This window comes from Porites lutea, chromosome 1 (genome assembly GCF_958299795.1).
Source record: "Porites lutea chromosome 1, jaPorLute2.1, whole genome shotgun sequence".
Lineage (NCBI taxonomy): Eukaryota > Metazoa > Cnidaria > Anthozoa > Scleractinia > Poritidae > Porites > Porites lutea.
Window position 1 is genome coordinate 31,502,766 of NC_133201.1, and position 18,381 is coordinate 31,521,146.

General features: G+C 35.5%; 1 protein-coding gene across 1 annotated transcript in view; it reads left to right on the forward strand.

Annotated features, from left to right (window-relative positions):
* Positions 1–4,739: 4,739 nt before the first annotated feature.
* Positions 4,740–18,381, forward strand: part of LOC140928009 (uncharacterized) — a 49,441-nt gene continuing 35,799 nt past the window's right edge. The window contains exons 1-2 of the mRNA XM_073377728.1: positions 4,740–5,124; positions 5,689–6,375. Coding sequence (XP_073233829.1) covers positions 4,740–5,124; positions 5,689–6,375 — 1,072 coding nt within the window. The remainder of the gene's footprint in view (positions 5,125–5,688; positions 6,376–18,381) is intronic.

Genomic DNA, 18,381 nt, shown 5'->3' on the forward strand with positions numbered 1-18,381 from the left:
GAAGTTCCACAACTAAATATCAGTCAAATGAGGTTTTACATCACAGACTCACTGGGGCGACGAATTGGACTAAATAAGATTGACTGGTTTATGACCCTAATCTTACGATCCAAACCAGCATAATATCTAATCTTATAATATACAGTGAGACAATCAGAATTTAAGAAACGTTATGATGATAAAACGGGGAGATATGTTAAAAAGCATATTTATGGAGAAGGTGTTGTTACCGATGTTTTCAAAACGATTTGTAGAAAGTTGTTTGGAAAGACAATGAAAGAGGCTGCTAAAACAGCGACCAAGAAGGCTGTTCAGAAAGCTGCTATTAAGACTGGCGAATATGCTGGCGAGAAGGCCGGTGATAAAATTATTCAGCTATTAAGCAAAAAGAATAAAAACACAAAAACACCAGTAGCAGCGTTACCAATAGAAAATCCACGATCAAGAGAGCTAAGCAATTACGAGATTAATGAACGGGTAAATCAATTACTGTCTGGAGGCCAGATGAGAAGATTTATCTATTAGGCCATATAAAAGATTTATCTAATCTATTAATATAATGAATTCTTTTAGAGATCCAAAATATGTTGAACGATATGAAGATGTTATTTTTGACCTAGAAACAGCACTAAATACAACTGTCGCCAATAATGCTCACCAAAAGAAAGATGGCTATAGGTTTGTTGTTGATAACAGTGGTGACGTAACTCCATTTGACTGGTACAATGCTCGAATCAGTCTCGACTTTAAAGTAGTCTTGCTGGCTAATGGAGACAATACTGCAGTAGCAGATCATAATGGAATTGTAAACGGGTCGTACTCATTCTTAAAACATTTTGATATTAAGCTAAATGGTAAGAAAGTGTATGATTGTAATGATGCAAATCACGCGGTTAATATTAAAAACTTACTCGATTACAGTCCCGCTTACGCCAGTAAGACAGCAAGTAATGAGTTTTTCTTCCTTGATACATCCAGAAATGCAGAAGAGCGGGAATTTGAAGTTAGTGGCCCAAATCAGTTAGCCAAAAGGCGAGCAGCTTACAATAAGGGTTTTGCCCTTAGAAAAGCACTCTTGGGTACCTCTTCTACAGTAAATACTGAAATACCACTGAATAGATACTCATTCTTTGAAATGTTAGAAGATGAACTATTACCCAATACAAGAGTTGAAATGAATTTTGAGATTGAGTCAGATGGTAATCTCATTTGGCAAGCCGGGGCTGATTGCAGAGTGGTTATCACTAGGATGCAATTGTATGTCCCACGAATAACCTTTAACAGTGAAGGTCAATCATCCTATATGAGCCAATATCTTAAAAATCATAAGTGGACTTATTTGAGAGAGAATATTGAAAGATCAAATAGTAGCCGCCAGAGAGCTGGGCATTTCAGAATATCAACTGGTATCTCAAAACCAAGACACGTGTTTGTATTCATAATCAATGATGCAAATATTGATGCCCAGACAGCTAATCCATTCTTGTATAACACATTCTCTGTATCAACTGACCCAAGGACCTTATCCAATTGTCACCTGGAAGTTGGAAACGGAAATGAATACCCCGAAATACATTACACACCAACTACTGATATGACTAGAGTCTTCAGGGATGTGTTGAAATATGTTCACAAAAATAATGAATACGGTGAGGGGTCATTACTCAATAAACCTAATTTTAGTACGCTATTCACCTTCCTGTATTTCGACTTAACAAAACAGAAAATGGACATTAAAGACGACACTACAAAACTGACATTTAAATATGAGCTATCTGGAACAACGGCAACAGCCTACTCAATTTACGCATTAACATTATATGAGCAAGATGTTGAGCTAATTCAAAAGGATGGTAAAATAATACTCAGATCGTAAATTATGTAATGTATATTATATACAAGTAATGACGAAATATTATCCTTATGGTATGTCACTTAGTAAAGGACAATTGGAAAAGCTTTCGAGAGCTTACAATAATAATTCAGCAATAACTATCCGATTAGCCAGAAATGAGTTATCCGGTCCACATGAATTAATGCTCACAAAAACTCAGATCAATAAATTGAAAAAAGCAATGAGCAAGGGTACAGGGTCGGATATCAAGATATCAAAACCGCAAATCAGAAAGGCTGTTAGACAGGGTAGTAGTTTGTGGGGATCATTAATCAGTTTAGGAAGCAAGTTACTATCTATGGCAATGCCATTAGCCAAAAAGGCTGCTGCCCCGCTTGTAACAGGAGCGCTATCAGCTTTAGCCAGTTTAGGTGTTGATAAAATATTCGGAAAAGGTCAACGAGGAGGTTTTCTTGTTCCAATAGATAAAATAGCACAGTTGGTTGCATGCAAACATTTACTGACCACGGGGCAGAAAAAGGATATTCTTAAGTCTCTCCAAACTGGCAACGGATTAGTTATCAGACCGACGAAAACACAGCAGGGTGGGTTTTTTTAGGAACTCTATTAGCGAGTATAGGTGTGCCCTTGTTACTAAATGCATTGACGGGAAAAGGACTGCGGGCTGACAGACTCGGTTCCGCTAATACAACATCTGTTTATGTTCCCCATACAACTAATGGCCACGGAATGTATAATCCGTATCCCTACATGTCGCCACCTTTCTTTGGAACATGGGAAAACCCGGTTGGTGCGGGAGTAAAAAAAAAAAAAGAAAGAAAGGGAAAGGGACTGCTGCTCGGCAAAAACAGTCCATTCAATTCAATCCCAATTCTAGGAACAGTACTGTAAGATTCATAAACAAACCATTATCGAACATTGATTTGTTACAATGGGTTACACAATTAGGAATAAAATATTTCAGGGGTATCTACAGCCGTGATAATTTACCACAAAAAATACACAAATTGGCAACAGGAATACTTGATCTTGATGATTCAATGGGCGGGGGCAGTCATTGGGTTTGTTATAGAAATGTGGATAAACAATTTTGTGAGTATTTTGATTCGTTTGGATTGATCATGCCCAGTGAGATTAAACATTATCTCAAAAAAAGCGGTAAAAAAATGGTGTACTCATCAGATGAAATACAAGAGAGGGACAGTGTGTTGTGCGGTTATTGGTGCTTATATTACCTCCTAGAGAGACAAAAGGGTAGATAATTATTAGACGTTATTCACAACCCCAAATTCAGTTCCACAAATCAGCTGATAAATCACCAATTTCTGATAAACTATTTTATGTAATCCATATATATAAGATAACTGAAAAGTTCTGTGTTTATTGCCAAGAAGTTACTCCACATTATGTGAATCAATATGGATGTTTCGAGTGCTGCAACTGTGAACCCTTAAGTGAGAGTGATTATGAGTCAGATAGCAGCCATGATACTTATGTTCCGGCAGTAGTGATAGTGATTAGACAATAATTATATAACATAAATATATAATAATGGTGAAATCTTATTGTGTTAAACAGAAGAAGCAAACAGAATGTGTAGAACCTTCGGGTTACAAAACTGCCAAAAATGGTAGACTTATGTTTTGGTGCACTTCTGCTGAATGCGGAATTAAAAAGTTTAAATTTGTAAAGAAGGGAAACTAGATCAGCCTGTCCTAGGGGCAGGCGTAATGGACACAGTAGCTGGTACTGCTCCTGATGCGTTTGTACATCATGGGCTTCCATGGATGGGTAAAAAAGCAGTTGAGATAGGAAGATATTACGGGTCAGAAGCGCTCAGAAACCCTAAATTACAAAAAAAGGCTATAGATTATGCTTTGGACAAATTAAATCCAATGATTCAGAATGTCGGTTCTCAAGCTCTTGACCAATTATCAACCAAAATACGACCAAAGAAAAACTACAAAACAAATAGGAAAGATCTTGATGGAGGTGCTTTGGACATCCACAAGGCCATTGAAAAATTACCAAGACCAGCAGGTGGATGGACATTACCGGGTCATAAATACACAGGCCCTTACAACGATCTCGAAAACCAAGTGAGATACAATCCAGAAACTGGCGAAATATTAGAAATTTATGATCAACCAACTGGGCCAACCGATGCAGTGGCCATGCAGCATGATATTGATTATAGTGTTTGTGGTGATAACCGAAAGTGCAAAAATAAAGCTGACCGTAAAATGGTAAAATCGTTAGACGCCATTCCCTATAATGAACGACAATGGGGACACTGGTTAGCTAGAAATCTAATAAACATAAAACAGAAACTTGGTCTTGGTTTCAACTAGAAAAGCCGTCGGGTATCAGTTGGCAACAACAATTAGCGGACGAATTACATAAACCAATAAAGCGCAACTTTACTCGGCGGCGCGTTATTACAACCGGTATTGACAAAATTTGGTGCTCAGATCTAGTTGAAATGCAACAGTTCAGTAAATGGAACAAGGGTTACAGATATTTTCTCATGGTACTAGATCTATTCTCCAAATATGGCTGGATTGTACCATTAAAGGATAAGAAAGGGAAAACTGTCACGGAAGCATTCAAAACGATATTCAAAGAGGGACGTAAACCACAATATCTTTGGACTGATAAGGGGAAAGAATATTATAACAAAAATATGAAAGAACTGTTGTAAAAGAATAACATAACACTATACTCAACCGAGAATGAGGAAAAATCTAGTGTATGTGAAAGATGGAACCGTACAATTAAAACTAGGATGTGGAAACAGTTTACTGTCCAGGGTAATACCCAATATCTCAATATACTACCAAAAATACTGAGTCAGTATAATAACACCAAACACACTTCCATTAAAATGACACCTGTAGAAGCTAGTAAGAAGAAGAATGAAAATATCGTGTATTACAATCTATACGGTGATATGAAACAATTGTCATCTAAGCCCAAATTCAAGGTTGGTGATAAAGTTAGGATTAGTAAGTACAAAAGAAAAGTGTTCGATAAAGGGTACTCACCTAATTGGACAGAAGACATATTCCTGATCGATAAAATCCAATCAACAAATCCAATCACCTATGGATTAAAAGATCTCAATAATGAGGAAATACAAGGCAGCTTTTATGAGCCAGAATTACTCCCAGCAAAACAGGATGTATTTCGCATTGAAAAGGTCATTCGGAGGGATTACAAGAAGAAACAAGCTCTTGTAAAATGGTTGGGCTATAGTGACGACTTTAATAGTTGGATTCCACTAAGCAGCTTGCAAGAATTATCTAACTAATAGTATATATGGACGATCATATAAAATGCTTAATACTAAAATCCAGAGTAAGGAAACCGAGCTTAATGCACTATTCACTAAAATCCAAAAATTGGAGGAAGAAATTGCGACATTACATCACAAGAAATTAATCTCCAAAATCTGGAAACAGCTGAGATGTCATTAACAGGCGTCCTTAAAGCAATCTTTGAAACGGAGGAAGGGGCGGACCCAAAATGGGTCCGGTGGGTCCAAAGTGTTGCCCCGTCAAAATGAAGGGTCAACCCGGTAAAACACCGGGTCAATAAATAAGTCAGTTTTGTTGGGGGTGTCAAAACGACGCCCCAGGTCCAATGTGCTGAAACGGCACCTCAGACCTAGCATACTTTTTAATCTATCATGCTTATCATATTTTTGGTCTGCATGATAATATTTATGTAATCTATATATATGGTAAGCATGATAGAAAAGAAGTATATCAATCAAGATATGAATATCGAGCTGACTTCATATCTTGATAATAAGCAAAATGTTTGGTTCTGAGGAAAAGATGTTGCTGAAATCCTTGGATATAGTGATACTGATCAGGCTATTAGAAAGAATGTATCTAAGAACCACAAAATGATCCATCTTGTATACCCCAAATGCTGCCCCGTCGTCTGGACGGGTCAGGTTCAAAAAGCTGGCGTGGACGTTTCGCCCCCTCAGGTCCAACAAGGTAGATGGTACACATTCATTGACGAGGCCGGCTTTTATGAACTTGTATTTAGTTCCAAATTAGAAGCCGCTAAAAAATTCCGCGATTGGCTATTTACTACAGTCCTCCCATCTATCCGTAAATATGGCCAATACAAGCTGTTTGATAGTCCCTTGAATAAGATGATCATGATTGGCAATGAGAGTGACCTCCATTATAAAGTAGTGGACCTCATAAGAAAGTACTATACAGGTTCCATATTAGTAGCCGGTCTGGGAGAGAATCAAGATACTGAGGATAAGAGACTAGATTCACGTAAAAAGGAATATATGAGAGGACAGCCTGATCTAATGGTACTCGATTATCACAAAGATTATAAAGGCCTCTGTATTGAATTCAAATCACCAACTAATAATTATCATGTGTCAGAAGCCCAACTGGAGATGAAGAAGAAGTACGTTAATAATGGCTATGCATTTATACTCAGTAATGATTATGATAAGATTAGCAAAAATATTCATGAGTATATGAAAGGTATCAGTGTACCGTGTAAATATTGTATCAAACAATTCCTTAATAAGGACACACTAAAAATACATTATAAAGTTATCCACAAATTATCTAATTAATTAGTATAAGAATGCTGACCAATTATTAGACAGCTATAATGAACTCCAGAAAGTGCAATTGCGAAATAATCTAAAAACATTCACTCTCAAAGAGCTCAAGAAAGAAATCATCAAAATGAAAGCCGATAAGTTTGCTGTTACGCGTATGAAGAGAAACCAGATTATTGAATTAATTGTACAGTATCATTATCTATTTCCCCATTTATTGAGAAATCAAGGGACTAAACGGACTGCCAAAGGTAAACAGCCTACAGTAAAAAAGCAACCAAGTGCTCAATTAATTAAGCAGCCTGCTAGCCAAACAACACCTAATACAATAACACAGCAACCGGCAAATTATCAAAATATTCCACTATTGACATACAAACCGAATCCCAATATTCCACAAATACCTCAGCAACACATAAATAATTTGAGTAATATTGACCCCAAAGCGCTTGAAGGGATACCAGACTGGATTTTAGATCAAATTAAACACTAAGTTATGTTATTCTATATTACTGTCTAACCGGTCATGACCACTATCTAACTACCTAATTATTTACCCCCTAATCTACACTATTTTCTCGAATAAACCATAGCATTATTTTTATCACATCATTTGGTATTTTTTTGCGCTGCATTAATTTTGTACGAAGTGCGGTTACCGATTTTTTTAGTTCATTATATTTTTCACGATCGTCCACAAATTTTTTACGCATTACAATCAGATGGATATCCAATTTTTTGATGAATTCTTGTTTTTTCATTCTTGGCCGATTCAATAGCAATATTTCTGCCTGGTTATTCAGCTTATTAAACTCATCTAATTTTGGTTCTGGTTTTGACTGGTTTGATTTCCTTGGTATTTTGTTCTGATATGTTGGTGTTTTCTTGAAATATTCATTTTTTGGGTCATCAATAAACGCATATTTTTTTAAGTCGAAATTTTTCACTAAATTTTGGTGCTACTTTATCAAAAACTTTTGTAAACCGTTTTATAAGATCATCATTTTGGCCATCCAATTTGAGATAATCAGGATGTGCACTTCTTAATTTACTCAAATCATCCACTATTTCGTCGTCTGTTTTTTCATTATATTTCCGTTTTACAAAGATTAATTTCATAATTAGCTCATCATTCTCACCATCAAATTGAAGATAGTCAGGATGTAATTTTCGTAAGTTTCTTAGTTTCTCATGAACATTTTTCCGGTATTTTTTTTCATATTCTTCCATGTTTTGTTGAAATTTTCTAGGATCCGAATTCCATTTTACTGGTGGCATTTCATCTGTTGGCGAATTTGGTAATATACCTGATCCTGTATTTGTAGTACTACAATCAGGTTCAATTAATTTGCTATAATCATCAAGGACACGAGCACATTCCTTAAAATGTTTATATAATTCGTGCTCATTAAACTTTTTTTTGTTTGATTAGTTGACATAACTGAAGATTGGACTGAAGAAAGAAGCTGGCAAACATCATAAACTGCATCAAGAGAGCTCATTGTTAATATATAGTAGTGCCTTGTCTTTAAGTATGTTTCGTTTTGTCCAATTAATTAGCAAAAATAACCAGTCCGAACCGGTCCAAACCAGTCTCAAAAATGCTGACATCAGCAAAAATCCCAAAATCCTAGGGGTATGTGAATTTCGGGTCTGACAGCCATCGTAGTAAAGTTGTAAAAAAACAGCTTTTTTACAGAAATATATTTTTTGTAAAAGAGCTACTTTTTTATGTAAAAATCCTGCTTTTTGACAAATTTAACGGTTGTAAAAATAAAAATATATTTTTGTAAAAAACCTGCTTTCTTATGTAAAAAGCCTGCTTTTTTACAAAAATAACGTTCTAAAAAAACAGCTTTTTTACAGACATACATTTTTTGCAAAAAAGCTGCTTTTTTACAAATTGGTCGGTTGTGAAAAAAATGCTTTTTTACAGAAATATATTTTTGTAAAAAGCTGCTTTTTTATGTAAAAAACCTGTTTTTTTACAAATTGAACGGTTGTAAAAATACTGCTTTTTTACAAAAATATATTTTTGTAAAAATGCTGCTTTTTATGTAAAAAGCCTGCTTTTTTACAAAAATAAAGTTGTAAAAAAACAGCTTTTTTACAGAAATATATTTTTGTAAAAAAGCTGCTTTTTTATGTAAAAATCCTGCTTTTTTACAAATTGAACTGTTGTAAAAAAGCTGTTTTTTTACAGAAATATATTTTTGTAAAAAAGGCGCTTTTTTATGCAAAAAACCTGTTTTTTTACAAATTGAACGGTTGTAAAAATACTGCTTTTTTACAAAAATATATTTTTGTAAAAAAGCTGCTCTTTATGTAAAAAGCCTGCTTTTTTACAAAAATAAAGTTGTAAAAAAACAGCTTTTTTACAGAAATATATTTTTGTAAAAAAGCTGCTTTTTTATGTAAAAATCCTGCTTTTTTACAAATTCGTCGGTTGTGAAAAAACTGCTTTTTTACAGAAATATATTTTTGTAAAAAAGCTGCTTTTTTATGTAAAAATCCTGCTTTTTTACAAATTGAACTGTTGTAAAAAAGCTGCTTCTTTACAGAAATATATTTTTGTAAAAAAGGCGCTTTTTTATGTAAAAAACTGTTTTTTTACACATATAAATTTTCGTGAAAAAAGAGCTTTATGCTCTTCCTTTAGACCATTTGACAAAACCATTTATCGAAGACAGGCTGTTTTCTATAGCATGGTTCTAACTTTATTGAACTGTAGTTTTCGTGCGGTTCTCAAACTATACGTTATAAGATATCCGGCTAGTCACGTTCACGTTCCCGTGTCCCCTTTATTGTGGGGCTTTTAAATTCTCTTGTTAACCCGCGGAAAGCGTTGAAAATTTACGTTCTTTTTATTGTATTTATTATTTCTTCTTGTTTCCTTTGTCATTCAATTTTCCAGGACCTTCTAATTGTTGGATGCGAAGAAGGAACAGGCAGTAATTTTATTTGTTATGCTTATCGGCCGAAGTCACTCACGGCAGTAACTGAATGTTAGGCAATAATATTGAATAACTGGGTTATAAATGCTTTGAAGCTCTTAGCAGTGGGCAAATGAATTTTATACAATGATGTGAATGCTACGCGCACTGTGATTGGTCGTTGCCCATGATCTATTAGAGTACAGATACATGGATGATGTCACGGGAAACTTGTTTTCTTTGTTTTGTTCAACATGGCACGCGGTTTTGAAAATGTTTGTCAGCTTATTTCGGATTGAGGCAAGTGAAAGCTTCGGAAAAAGTTTAGCAGGAGCTATTTACAAAGAAGAAAAATGGAGAAACGGAGACCAAAAAAGCTATTGACTACTTGACAATGCCTAAACTACAAGAAATCTTCACAACAGTTGCCATCGTGTGTCTTCGCTACGAGAGACTCGCTGTTTTGCAAAATGTTTTCGCTATTATTCTTCTTTGAGCAAGAAAAGACGGTGAAAAACTTTTCGAAGAAACTGTACACAAGTAAGATAAAGAAGAAGCTAAGATGAAAAGTTGGATTTGGGACTTAAAAAATGCCTAAACTAGCACAAATCCTCAAAAGGTCAAGCGGTTCGAGGCAGGTATGTGTATCAGTATTTTTCTTTTCTGATCATTGTATAAAACAAATAGATTCCATGTTGCCGTGGGTCTGTTCAGTAATAGATCACAGAGGACGTCAAAATGTGGTAAAAACAACAGTGACACACTGGCTTGCGGCTCATGTGCCACTTCTTTGTTTTTACGACATTTTGACGTCATCTGTGATCTATTACTGAACAGACGCACGGCAACATGGAATCGATTTGTTAAATAACTCCATCTCTAGCATAACATCTTCAGCAAGAATCGACGACAGCAAAAAGCTGATGGGCTCCTGACGCAAGAATTAATGTTTTATATTAACAACATGTAGGATGACTAGCTAAAGACGCATGGCTCGTTTCTGCTGTTTACACAAACAACCAACAAATTCAATTCTTGTCGCCACCAGGAAGTTGAAAATTTCCGTTCAATTTTTAAGAACTTCATGAATAAATCACATCAGGTCGCATACATTTCTTTGGAGATATGGGAAAGAGTTTTAATTCTGAGCAATGTAATAGTTCATTAGTCATTGGGGATCTTTGTAAACTGTTCATAGTCAATTTTTTATTGTTATTTCTTAAAAGTCATATTGATTCCTTTGTTTTGTACTAAGGCAGTATAAAAATTCCATTAAAACTGTTGAATGAGGGCACGTGGGAGTGCTCGCTATTTTATCCAAAACAACAGCCGTCCTCAGCTTAAAAATTCCCACTGAAGTTTTCTTGTGAGTTTTCTGTGGGCCTTAACGTTAACCACTTTAACTTTTTTTGATGTTGTGCTAACGGAAAGGATGGAATGTTTAAAGAACGTTCCAATGTTTTGTGGTATGAAAGTTAGACTGTAAAGGCGCCTTTTAGAATAAGGGTTGATTTCCACTATCGCGTAAAATTTACGTGCGTACATGAAAATGGACGCAATGTATGAATAAAGGCCAGGCGTCACGTAAAATTTGAGCGAGGCTCAACTTGTACTTTCATGCGTGACCTTCCATACATTGCCTCTGTTTTATTTACTCGGGAAACGTTTACGCGCGTATGCGACTGTGAAAATCCACCTTATGTCAGCCATTCTATGTAGATTTTTTATGATGATATCGCCTGTATATAACTGAAAGCTACCCTCCCACTAGAAACGATATAGCGTCAATAAATCTTACTGTATGAAACTACATTGCTGTTTATATTTTCTTTGAGAAAAATTCTACTTGGAAACAGCTGTTCTACTCTGTTTGGGAATGCGTAATCAAGGGAGACTAAGATTAAGGTTCGGATAGACGTTGCTAAGAGGGATATCGAATATTCGACAGTAGCCGCGTCGACTGGCTTTTAGATGATGACACATATACATGTAACTGTAGCTGTGAAATAACATATTAACAAACAAACTTTGAAGAAAAAGAGGCCAATGAGAAGCCAAGCAGAATGCCAAAGGACTTGGTAACAGTTATTTTGTACCTCCTCCCGTTGGATATATTTTGCGATTTAAGACGAGTTTAAGGGAAAACATGCTTTTCTTTATTACCCGAGACCCTCAAAATTACCCACGACAACAATGATAGTCGAAGCAAGGAGAGACAAAGCTCACTGCACCTTCCAATTGGTCCATTCTTTACGTGTTATTTATTCCTCCCAACTAAAAAATTAAACGAAAAAAAATATATATTTTTTTCCTGGCCATGACTGCGAAAAATATTTACTGGCGCGACCAACAAATACATTTCCCCCAGATTAAATGTATCCGGTGAATGGGAAATTTTTGAACGGTAACGTTTAGCTGATAAAAATTTTTGAGCAGATGAGGGTTACCACCAAGTGAGTGAGTTTTGTCGTATGAAAGGGAAAGGAAAAGAGACGTGGATTGACTAGCATTAAAGGTTGTTGTTGTTGTTGTTTTTTCTCTGTTTTTTACGCTAGTAAGCTTATCTTGTACATAGAAGGTAGTTAAAAAAAGAAAGAAAGAATTCATGAACACTTGTGTGAAGAAAATTTATTAGTGTTTCAAGGTGCTTTTGAATTTATTTAACGTAAAAACATCCGATTCACAGCACTGCTCGAAATCCTGCTGCGTTTTCCAACTGTTAGTCCTCTTTTGTATAGGATTTTGCGCCAAGTGGAACAGTGCACATTAACAACACGTGATTTCTAGTGTTTGGTACATTTCACTTTCTCGTGATTGGCTGAGCCACTCCGGGTTATTATTAGTCCACAGAACGTACCTCGGGAACTGTCATGGGTAATAGCCCACACCGAGAATTTAGGGTCATTTTTCAATATTTGGTTTGGTTTTCTTGGTGCTCAAGTCCCTTCTGGGAATTACGATGGAGTCATGAAAAATTTGCCATTCTTCTGGGAATTGCGATGGAGTCAAGAAAAAATTGCCATTCTTCTACTAAAGCCTCGGAGTCTTGTTAAAATTTTAATACATCGAACCATTTACCCATGGGTAAAACGGTTAGTTTGACAGCGCCTAATATTCAGAGTTTGGAAGTTATTATATTTATTTCTTTTTTATTAATGCGTACAACGTACCTTAATGTTTGTTATGTTTCAGTGTGTTTACTTCATGCATATTAAGCTGAATTTTACACACTTTGTGCAGTAAAACCAGTCTCTGGAACTTGAAAGGAAATTGTTAACTAAAATTATCTCGGAGATCGAATATGCCATAAAAGGCATGCGGCAAATGTTAAAGACATTTATAAGAAATAAGATAACATCTATAGGTGGAGGAACCATAAAGGCAATGCTCGAATTATATAGAGAAGAGGGCACTTACTTAAAAAAAATATATCCTTAAGATCTGAATTAAAATTCAAACGATACGTGTACTGTGACATAGGCCATTTTAAGACGAGTAGGTGGGATATGATATGATCGTACGGGTGTAGTAATATTAACAAAAACAATTTAAAAAAGGAACAACAACAACAATTTTAAGACTTTTTTGATACTAATTATCATCATTATCGTCATCATCAAAACAGGACAAAACAACGTTTCAGGTGGAAGAGATGAGTGTAATGAAATTAGAAATTTTCCAGGTCTGTTCAATTTTGTGGCATCCACACGAAAAAAAGACTAAGGCTGTACTTTCCAAACTTACACAATATCGATATCGAAACAAGGAAGTGTATGTGGTGTGTTCATCTGCGCTTGATCGATATGTAAATGCCTGTGTTGAATATTAACATCTCTTCCTTGTCCTCAAATGGCAACCCCTGCAGTCCGCTTCCCCCTCTCTTATGGCGTATTATGCTGCGAAATTGATTATTCTTACATATTCTAATTCTTCAAGGACTGGTGCCATTAAAATAAAACGCTAAAAAAAGTGCCCATTCAGGTGACAGCTTTTTTCTGTTCTTCTTCCGTTTTTAAGCAGCCTTTTGTACTACTTTACCTATTGCTAAATTAACTTAAATTAACTGCTGACGTTATATGGGTTTCGAATAAATTAAGTCTCCTGTGTTGAAAAACACTATATTCTTTCAGATGATATATTTTAGTGTTTTTTTATTCGCCGATATCATCTAGTTCCGGCCTTTTAAAGAACTCCAAAAGTGTGAGATCACGGCATAATACCACAAGAGTGCATTATATCGGGGTCTCGTTCAGAACATATTTAGCTATATATGGTCGGAAGTATGCCATTCATCATAAAAGGAGATTGATTATGCATATAATACATAATGGAAAGCTCGCGGGTAGGGTATATACAGGGACCGCGGAGGGGGAGGGGCTGGTAGGGCCGCGGCCCCACCACTTTTTTACGCCCCCGCCCCCACATTTTTGCGCTGAAAAGAAAAATAATTAAAATAAAAAAAAAAGACTTGAAACAAGTTTTTTTCCGTCTACATTCCGCTATATTCTCTGTATTTTCTTTAATTTCAAACGCCAGGCATTTTGTGGGGCTCTTGTGCTTTTCGTGGTAATTGTGCCCTGGGGCCGACTTGCCCCTTGATCAAACGCCATGCCTTGGCCACCCCTTCGCTTTGTTCGGCAGCGTGTTTTGTACCTCCAGCTCCGGCAGAGTTTTTTATCAGTTTTATCAGACAAAATGAAGAAAATTACTAGCTTTTTCAAGCCAAACGAAAGTGAGTAGTTGTTTTAAGTTGATAAAAGTTTTATATTTTGTCTTTCTCCTTTCGAATCAATGAAATATTTGATGGCAAGAAGAATTACATTACTTGAACAGTGAACGGCCATAGTTAGAAATTTTTCAGATCACTTCAGTGTAGTATTTTCTATACTAAAATTGTAATCGCGTCTTTTCTTGCATTGAATCTGAACTGACCGTGTATGTTGGTCGTTTATTAGGGTTAGGTGGGACTTCGTCAAAGTCTGTAAGCTCTGCAGAAAAGACGACAACTACTTGCAGTGAAAATGGTGAGTTTGAGTTTGACCAGTAAACATTTCAATATATTGTTAAAAGTTTCATTTTTTGGAAGTGCGAGTTGTTTCTGACTAATATTCGTTAAGTGTAATTGGATTTTTGGTGATGGGTTATATATTTTTTCTATTTATAATCAGATATTCTACTTATTGTCAGCAATCCTGTAATTTAGCATACACATTTGCTGGACGGAATGAAAATCGTATGAAGAATTTCGGTATCTTCACCAATGCCGACCTATAAAGAGCAACAAATACTGGAGAAAGTATGCAAAGTCACGCGACAGAAACAAATCAAAATACTATGATTTTATTCCTTTTTTTCGATTTTCAATATGAAAAAATCATTTTCAATTGTCAGCCCTCCCACTTTTCACCTTGCTCCGCGGTCCCTGATATACACCTTTGAACGAGTTATTGACTTTCAAGAAACAGAACAAATATGTGTAGCTAGGTGTGCAAGATGATTGTTACGAAAGCAACGGTTGCCTAGACAACTGTAAAATATCGTACTCGGCACTTTCTATTTTTTTTTTTTATGGTTTCGTGCTTATTTGTACACAATAAACTACATTATTTAACCATCACTGCTATGTCTTTGATGTTGGTGCATAAACATAGTTCCATTATGTTCTCAGTGTACTTTTATCTTTAAGCTAGACATTGTGATGTTTATGTGCGAAGCTTTCGTTTGTATCAAGGATCTGGAGTGAGTGGTACGGGACTCCAAACGATATTGCGATTATATATTAAAAACACCTTAAGCTGTCTAAAATTATGCCAGAAAAATCATGACAGTCTCGTACCAAATATAGAAAAGCTCTATCTGCGATAGCAGCTGACACATAACAAATACAGAGAAATAAAAAACTGCAAAGAGTAGTGGGTGCATCAGGTTCTTTCCGCTTTTTTGATTTCGAAGTAACCACTGCCTTCCATTCCTTGGCCCTAAAGGATTGGTGAAAGTCAAGAGTAGGGCTTGCATGGTGGTTAATTGATTCAAATGTAAAGATAAACAAGTGTCACCTTGAAAGGCCTCCATATTACTCTTCTATACATAGACTGTAAAGCAGACCCCCTTCCCTGAATCCAGGTCAGTTTTTTCTGAAAAGTGAAAAGCATATCGGAAATTGGACTGGAATAGTTTTGTTTAGTTCATGTCCAATAAAAAAAAATTGTAGAGAGTCGGCAAAACAACAACATAATTTCTTCGTCATTTCGCGCTGCGCAGCGGCATATTTTATCATTAATTTTTAGCAAATAAAAGGCTGACAGGATGATGAATGCCATGGGAATTGCTTTAAACGGTAACTGCGCACTCGTTTTTTTTTTTTTTTTTTAAATCAGAAATCACACTCGTTCGCTGCGCTCACTTGATTTCTGATACGTCAACAAGGTATTCGTGCGTAAATAACGTATGTTCACTCGCACTTTCCATGAAGTATTCTATATAGATGTCTTAAATATGCTCACTTTTTGGCTATATAAGCGCCAGCACTCTTACAAACGTCGAAATATAAGCACTTAAGTTACCATCCTATATTTATAGTGATATTTCGTATCGAGATAAATTTAGGACACCACGTTCATTAAAATGCTAAGAATTATTTTTGGTTTTGCTCATGCAGCCTACATACCTTAACAACACCGGAAATAGTGACGTTAGTTGAGTTATTATAAGCTTTACGCTGTGTGAACTAAATTTTCTGCTGACGTTAATACTTGTAAGAAAGAAAAACAAAATTGCGGTTTCTTCAGCGTACGATCTGAACCGTGATCAGATGTCATTAAATATACTAACACCACCACCCCCACCAACAGCAACAGCTACGCACATAGACTGAACTTTGTTTGTTTGTTTTTGTTGTTTTGTTAACTGTAGAATGTTGGTGGAGGGCCAGAACTTCAGGTGCTCATATCAATCCTTAAACCACACTTCACTTGTCCTTTAATATCTCCTATATTTATTATCTATAGGAGATATTAAACGTATATGCCGATTTTCACCTGCAAGTTCACAGTAAATATATCTCAAAGATAAACGAACTGCTACTAAAATAAAATAATGCCAAGAAGAAATCCCCTTGAAAAAAAAAGTACCCCCCACCTCCTAGTACGTCCGATGGTTAATTAGTTTTGTTCCGTTTATTTAAAAAGATTGGGATGTGCTATGCATGGTTAGTGGGACAGTTACCGAGAAAAACACTTACCAATCGTCCTTTTCAGTGGATAAATTTGAGTTCTTTTAGTAGCATATTTCGTAAATTTTCCTGTTCGTTTTTATGGTAGTACGTAAAACCTGGGTCTTATTCCATGCTTTACTTACAGGCCAAGAATGCATTTGGTTAGTAAACTGGTTCATTGTATATTGAATACTTAATATAATTATTTATTGGGTAGGGAGTTTTTGTACCAGTTATTGACGTAACAGAAATCGAGCGAGTGAGCACAGTGAGATTAATGATGTGACGCTTTTAATTTGTTTGCATATTAAAGGGTCTGAAAAGTTCCGAAGTTTTGTCGCCAATGATTAAGACCAACTTTCAAACAGTGAATATAAATAAAATCTTGGGTTAGCTGTATAAAATTATGGCCGTATTGTACCTGATATCAGCCTTTACAAGAACCACATAATAACTGCAAAGAACAAACTGGTGACGTTAGTGTCCTTTTTCTTTTATTGGATGCAGAATAATAACCTCTTGTCTTCCATTTCTTTGGGCCCCATGACCTAGACAGGCTAGGGTTCAAGGTCTTTAAATGACTCTAATGTTAAAAAAGAAAAAAAAAATAAGAGAGAAAGAGAGAGAGAGAGGGGAAAACACAAGGTCCTTAAAAGTCTCTTAAAACCTCTTCCATAATTAGACTACAAAGCAGGCCACCCGCCCCGCATTCTTTTGATTACCACGCATGCCAGAGCTTTTCCACTTTACATTTACGCTTTAGCCTCCGGTATATAGAATCAATTTCCCTGTTGAACTAATTTTTGCTAACTGATAGGATTTTTTTTATTATCATCATTAGTTTTATTAATATACAGCTAACCAGATAAATAATTATATCATGACAACAACAACAACAACAACAACTTTATTGACTTTATCTTCAACATGAAGATTTCAGTATCAAAACAGTCAATACAATGACAAATGAGACAAAGTGAAATAAAAGTTGAGTTAGAAAGAAAGGAACAATAACTATATTGAATATTAACATCAAAGAAAATTATTAATTAAAATTACTTGGCTATGTACGGCTTCTACGCTACTCGTATGGTAAGAAAGTTAAATTAGAGTTCGGATTTATAACAATTTAGAATATTTTCAATATAAGAGGCACTGAGATTTATGGTGTTTTCATCGCACATAGACATAATATATAAAAATAGTGCCTTGCAAGACATATTCGTAAAATTACTGTTTATAATAGATGCAGGACAATCGGTATTGATAGCGCTCTTTATATTATTTTCTAGTTCTTACGACAGATTTGTAAACAGACCATTATCCGGTATTATAAATCTACTAATCTTATGATTATTTCTAAGAAATATCGAAAACCATAAATGAACATTCTAACAACTTAGCATTTTCAATTCCTTTAAGATCTGCCCCATGCAAAAAGCAGCGTTCATTAAATTATGGGGGAATTATTCCCAAATTAATACAATCTCGGTATTGGATTTAAGGCATGTATGATGATATATATTAATGCTTGTCTTGAATACGCACAACTTTTGGCTATATTTAGCGCCAGTATTTTGTTTGAATCACATGACATCCTCTTAAAGCATATAAATAAAGAAAGTCAAAACTGATTATTTACAAAACACAGTCGGTTTTGTACTGTTGCCGCCATGGGCTTTAAAATTCAGCTCATGGCAGTTTTACTGCTCGCAGCTGTTAGTGGAAGTCGAGGTACCTAAATAGCTTATCCCAGGTTTATAAATTGATAGCCGTG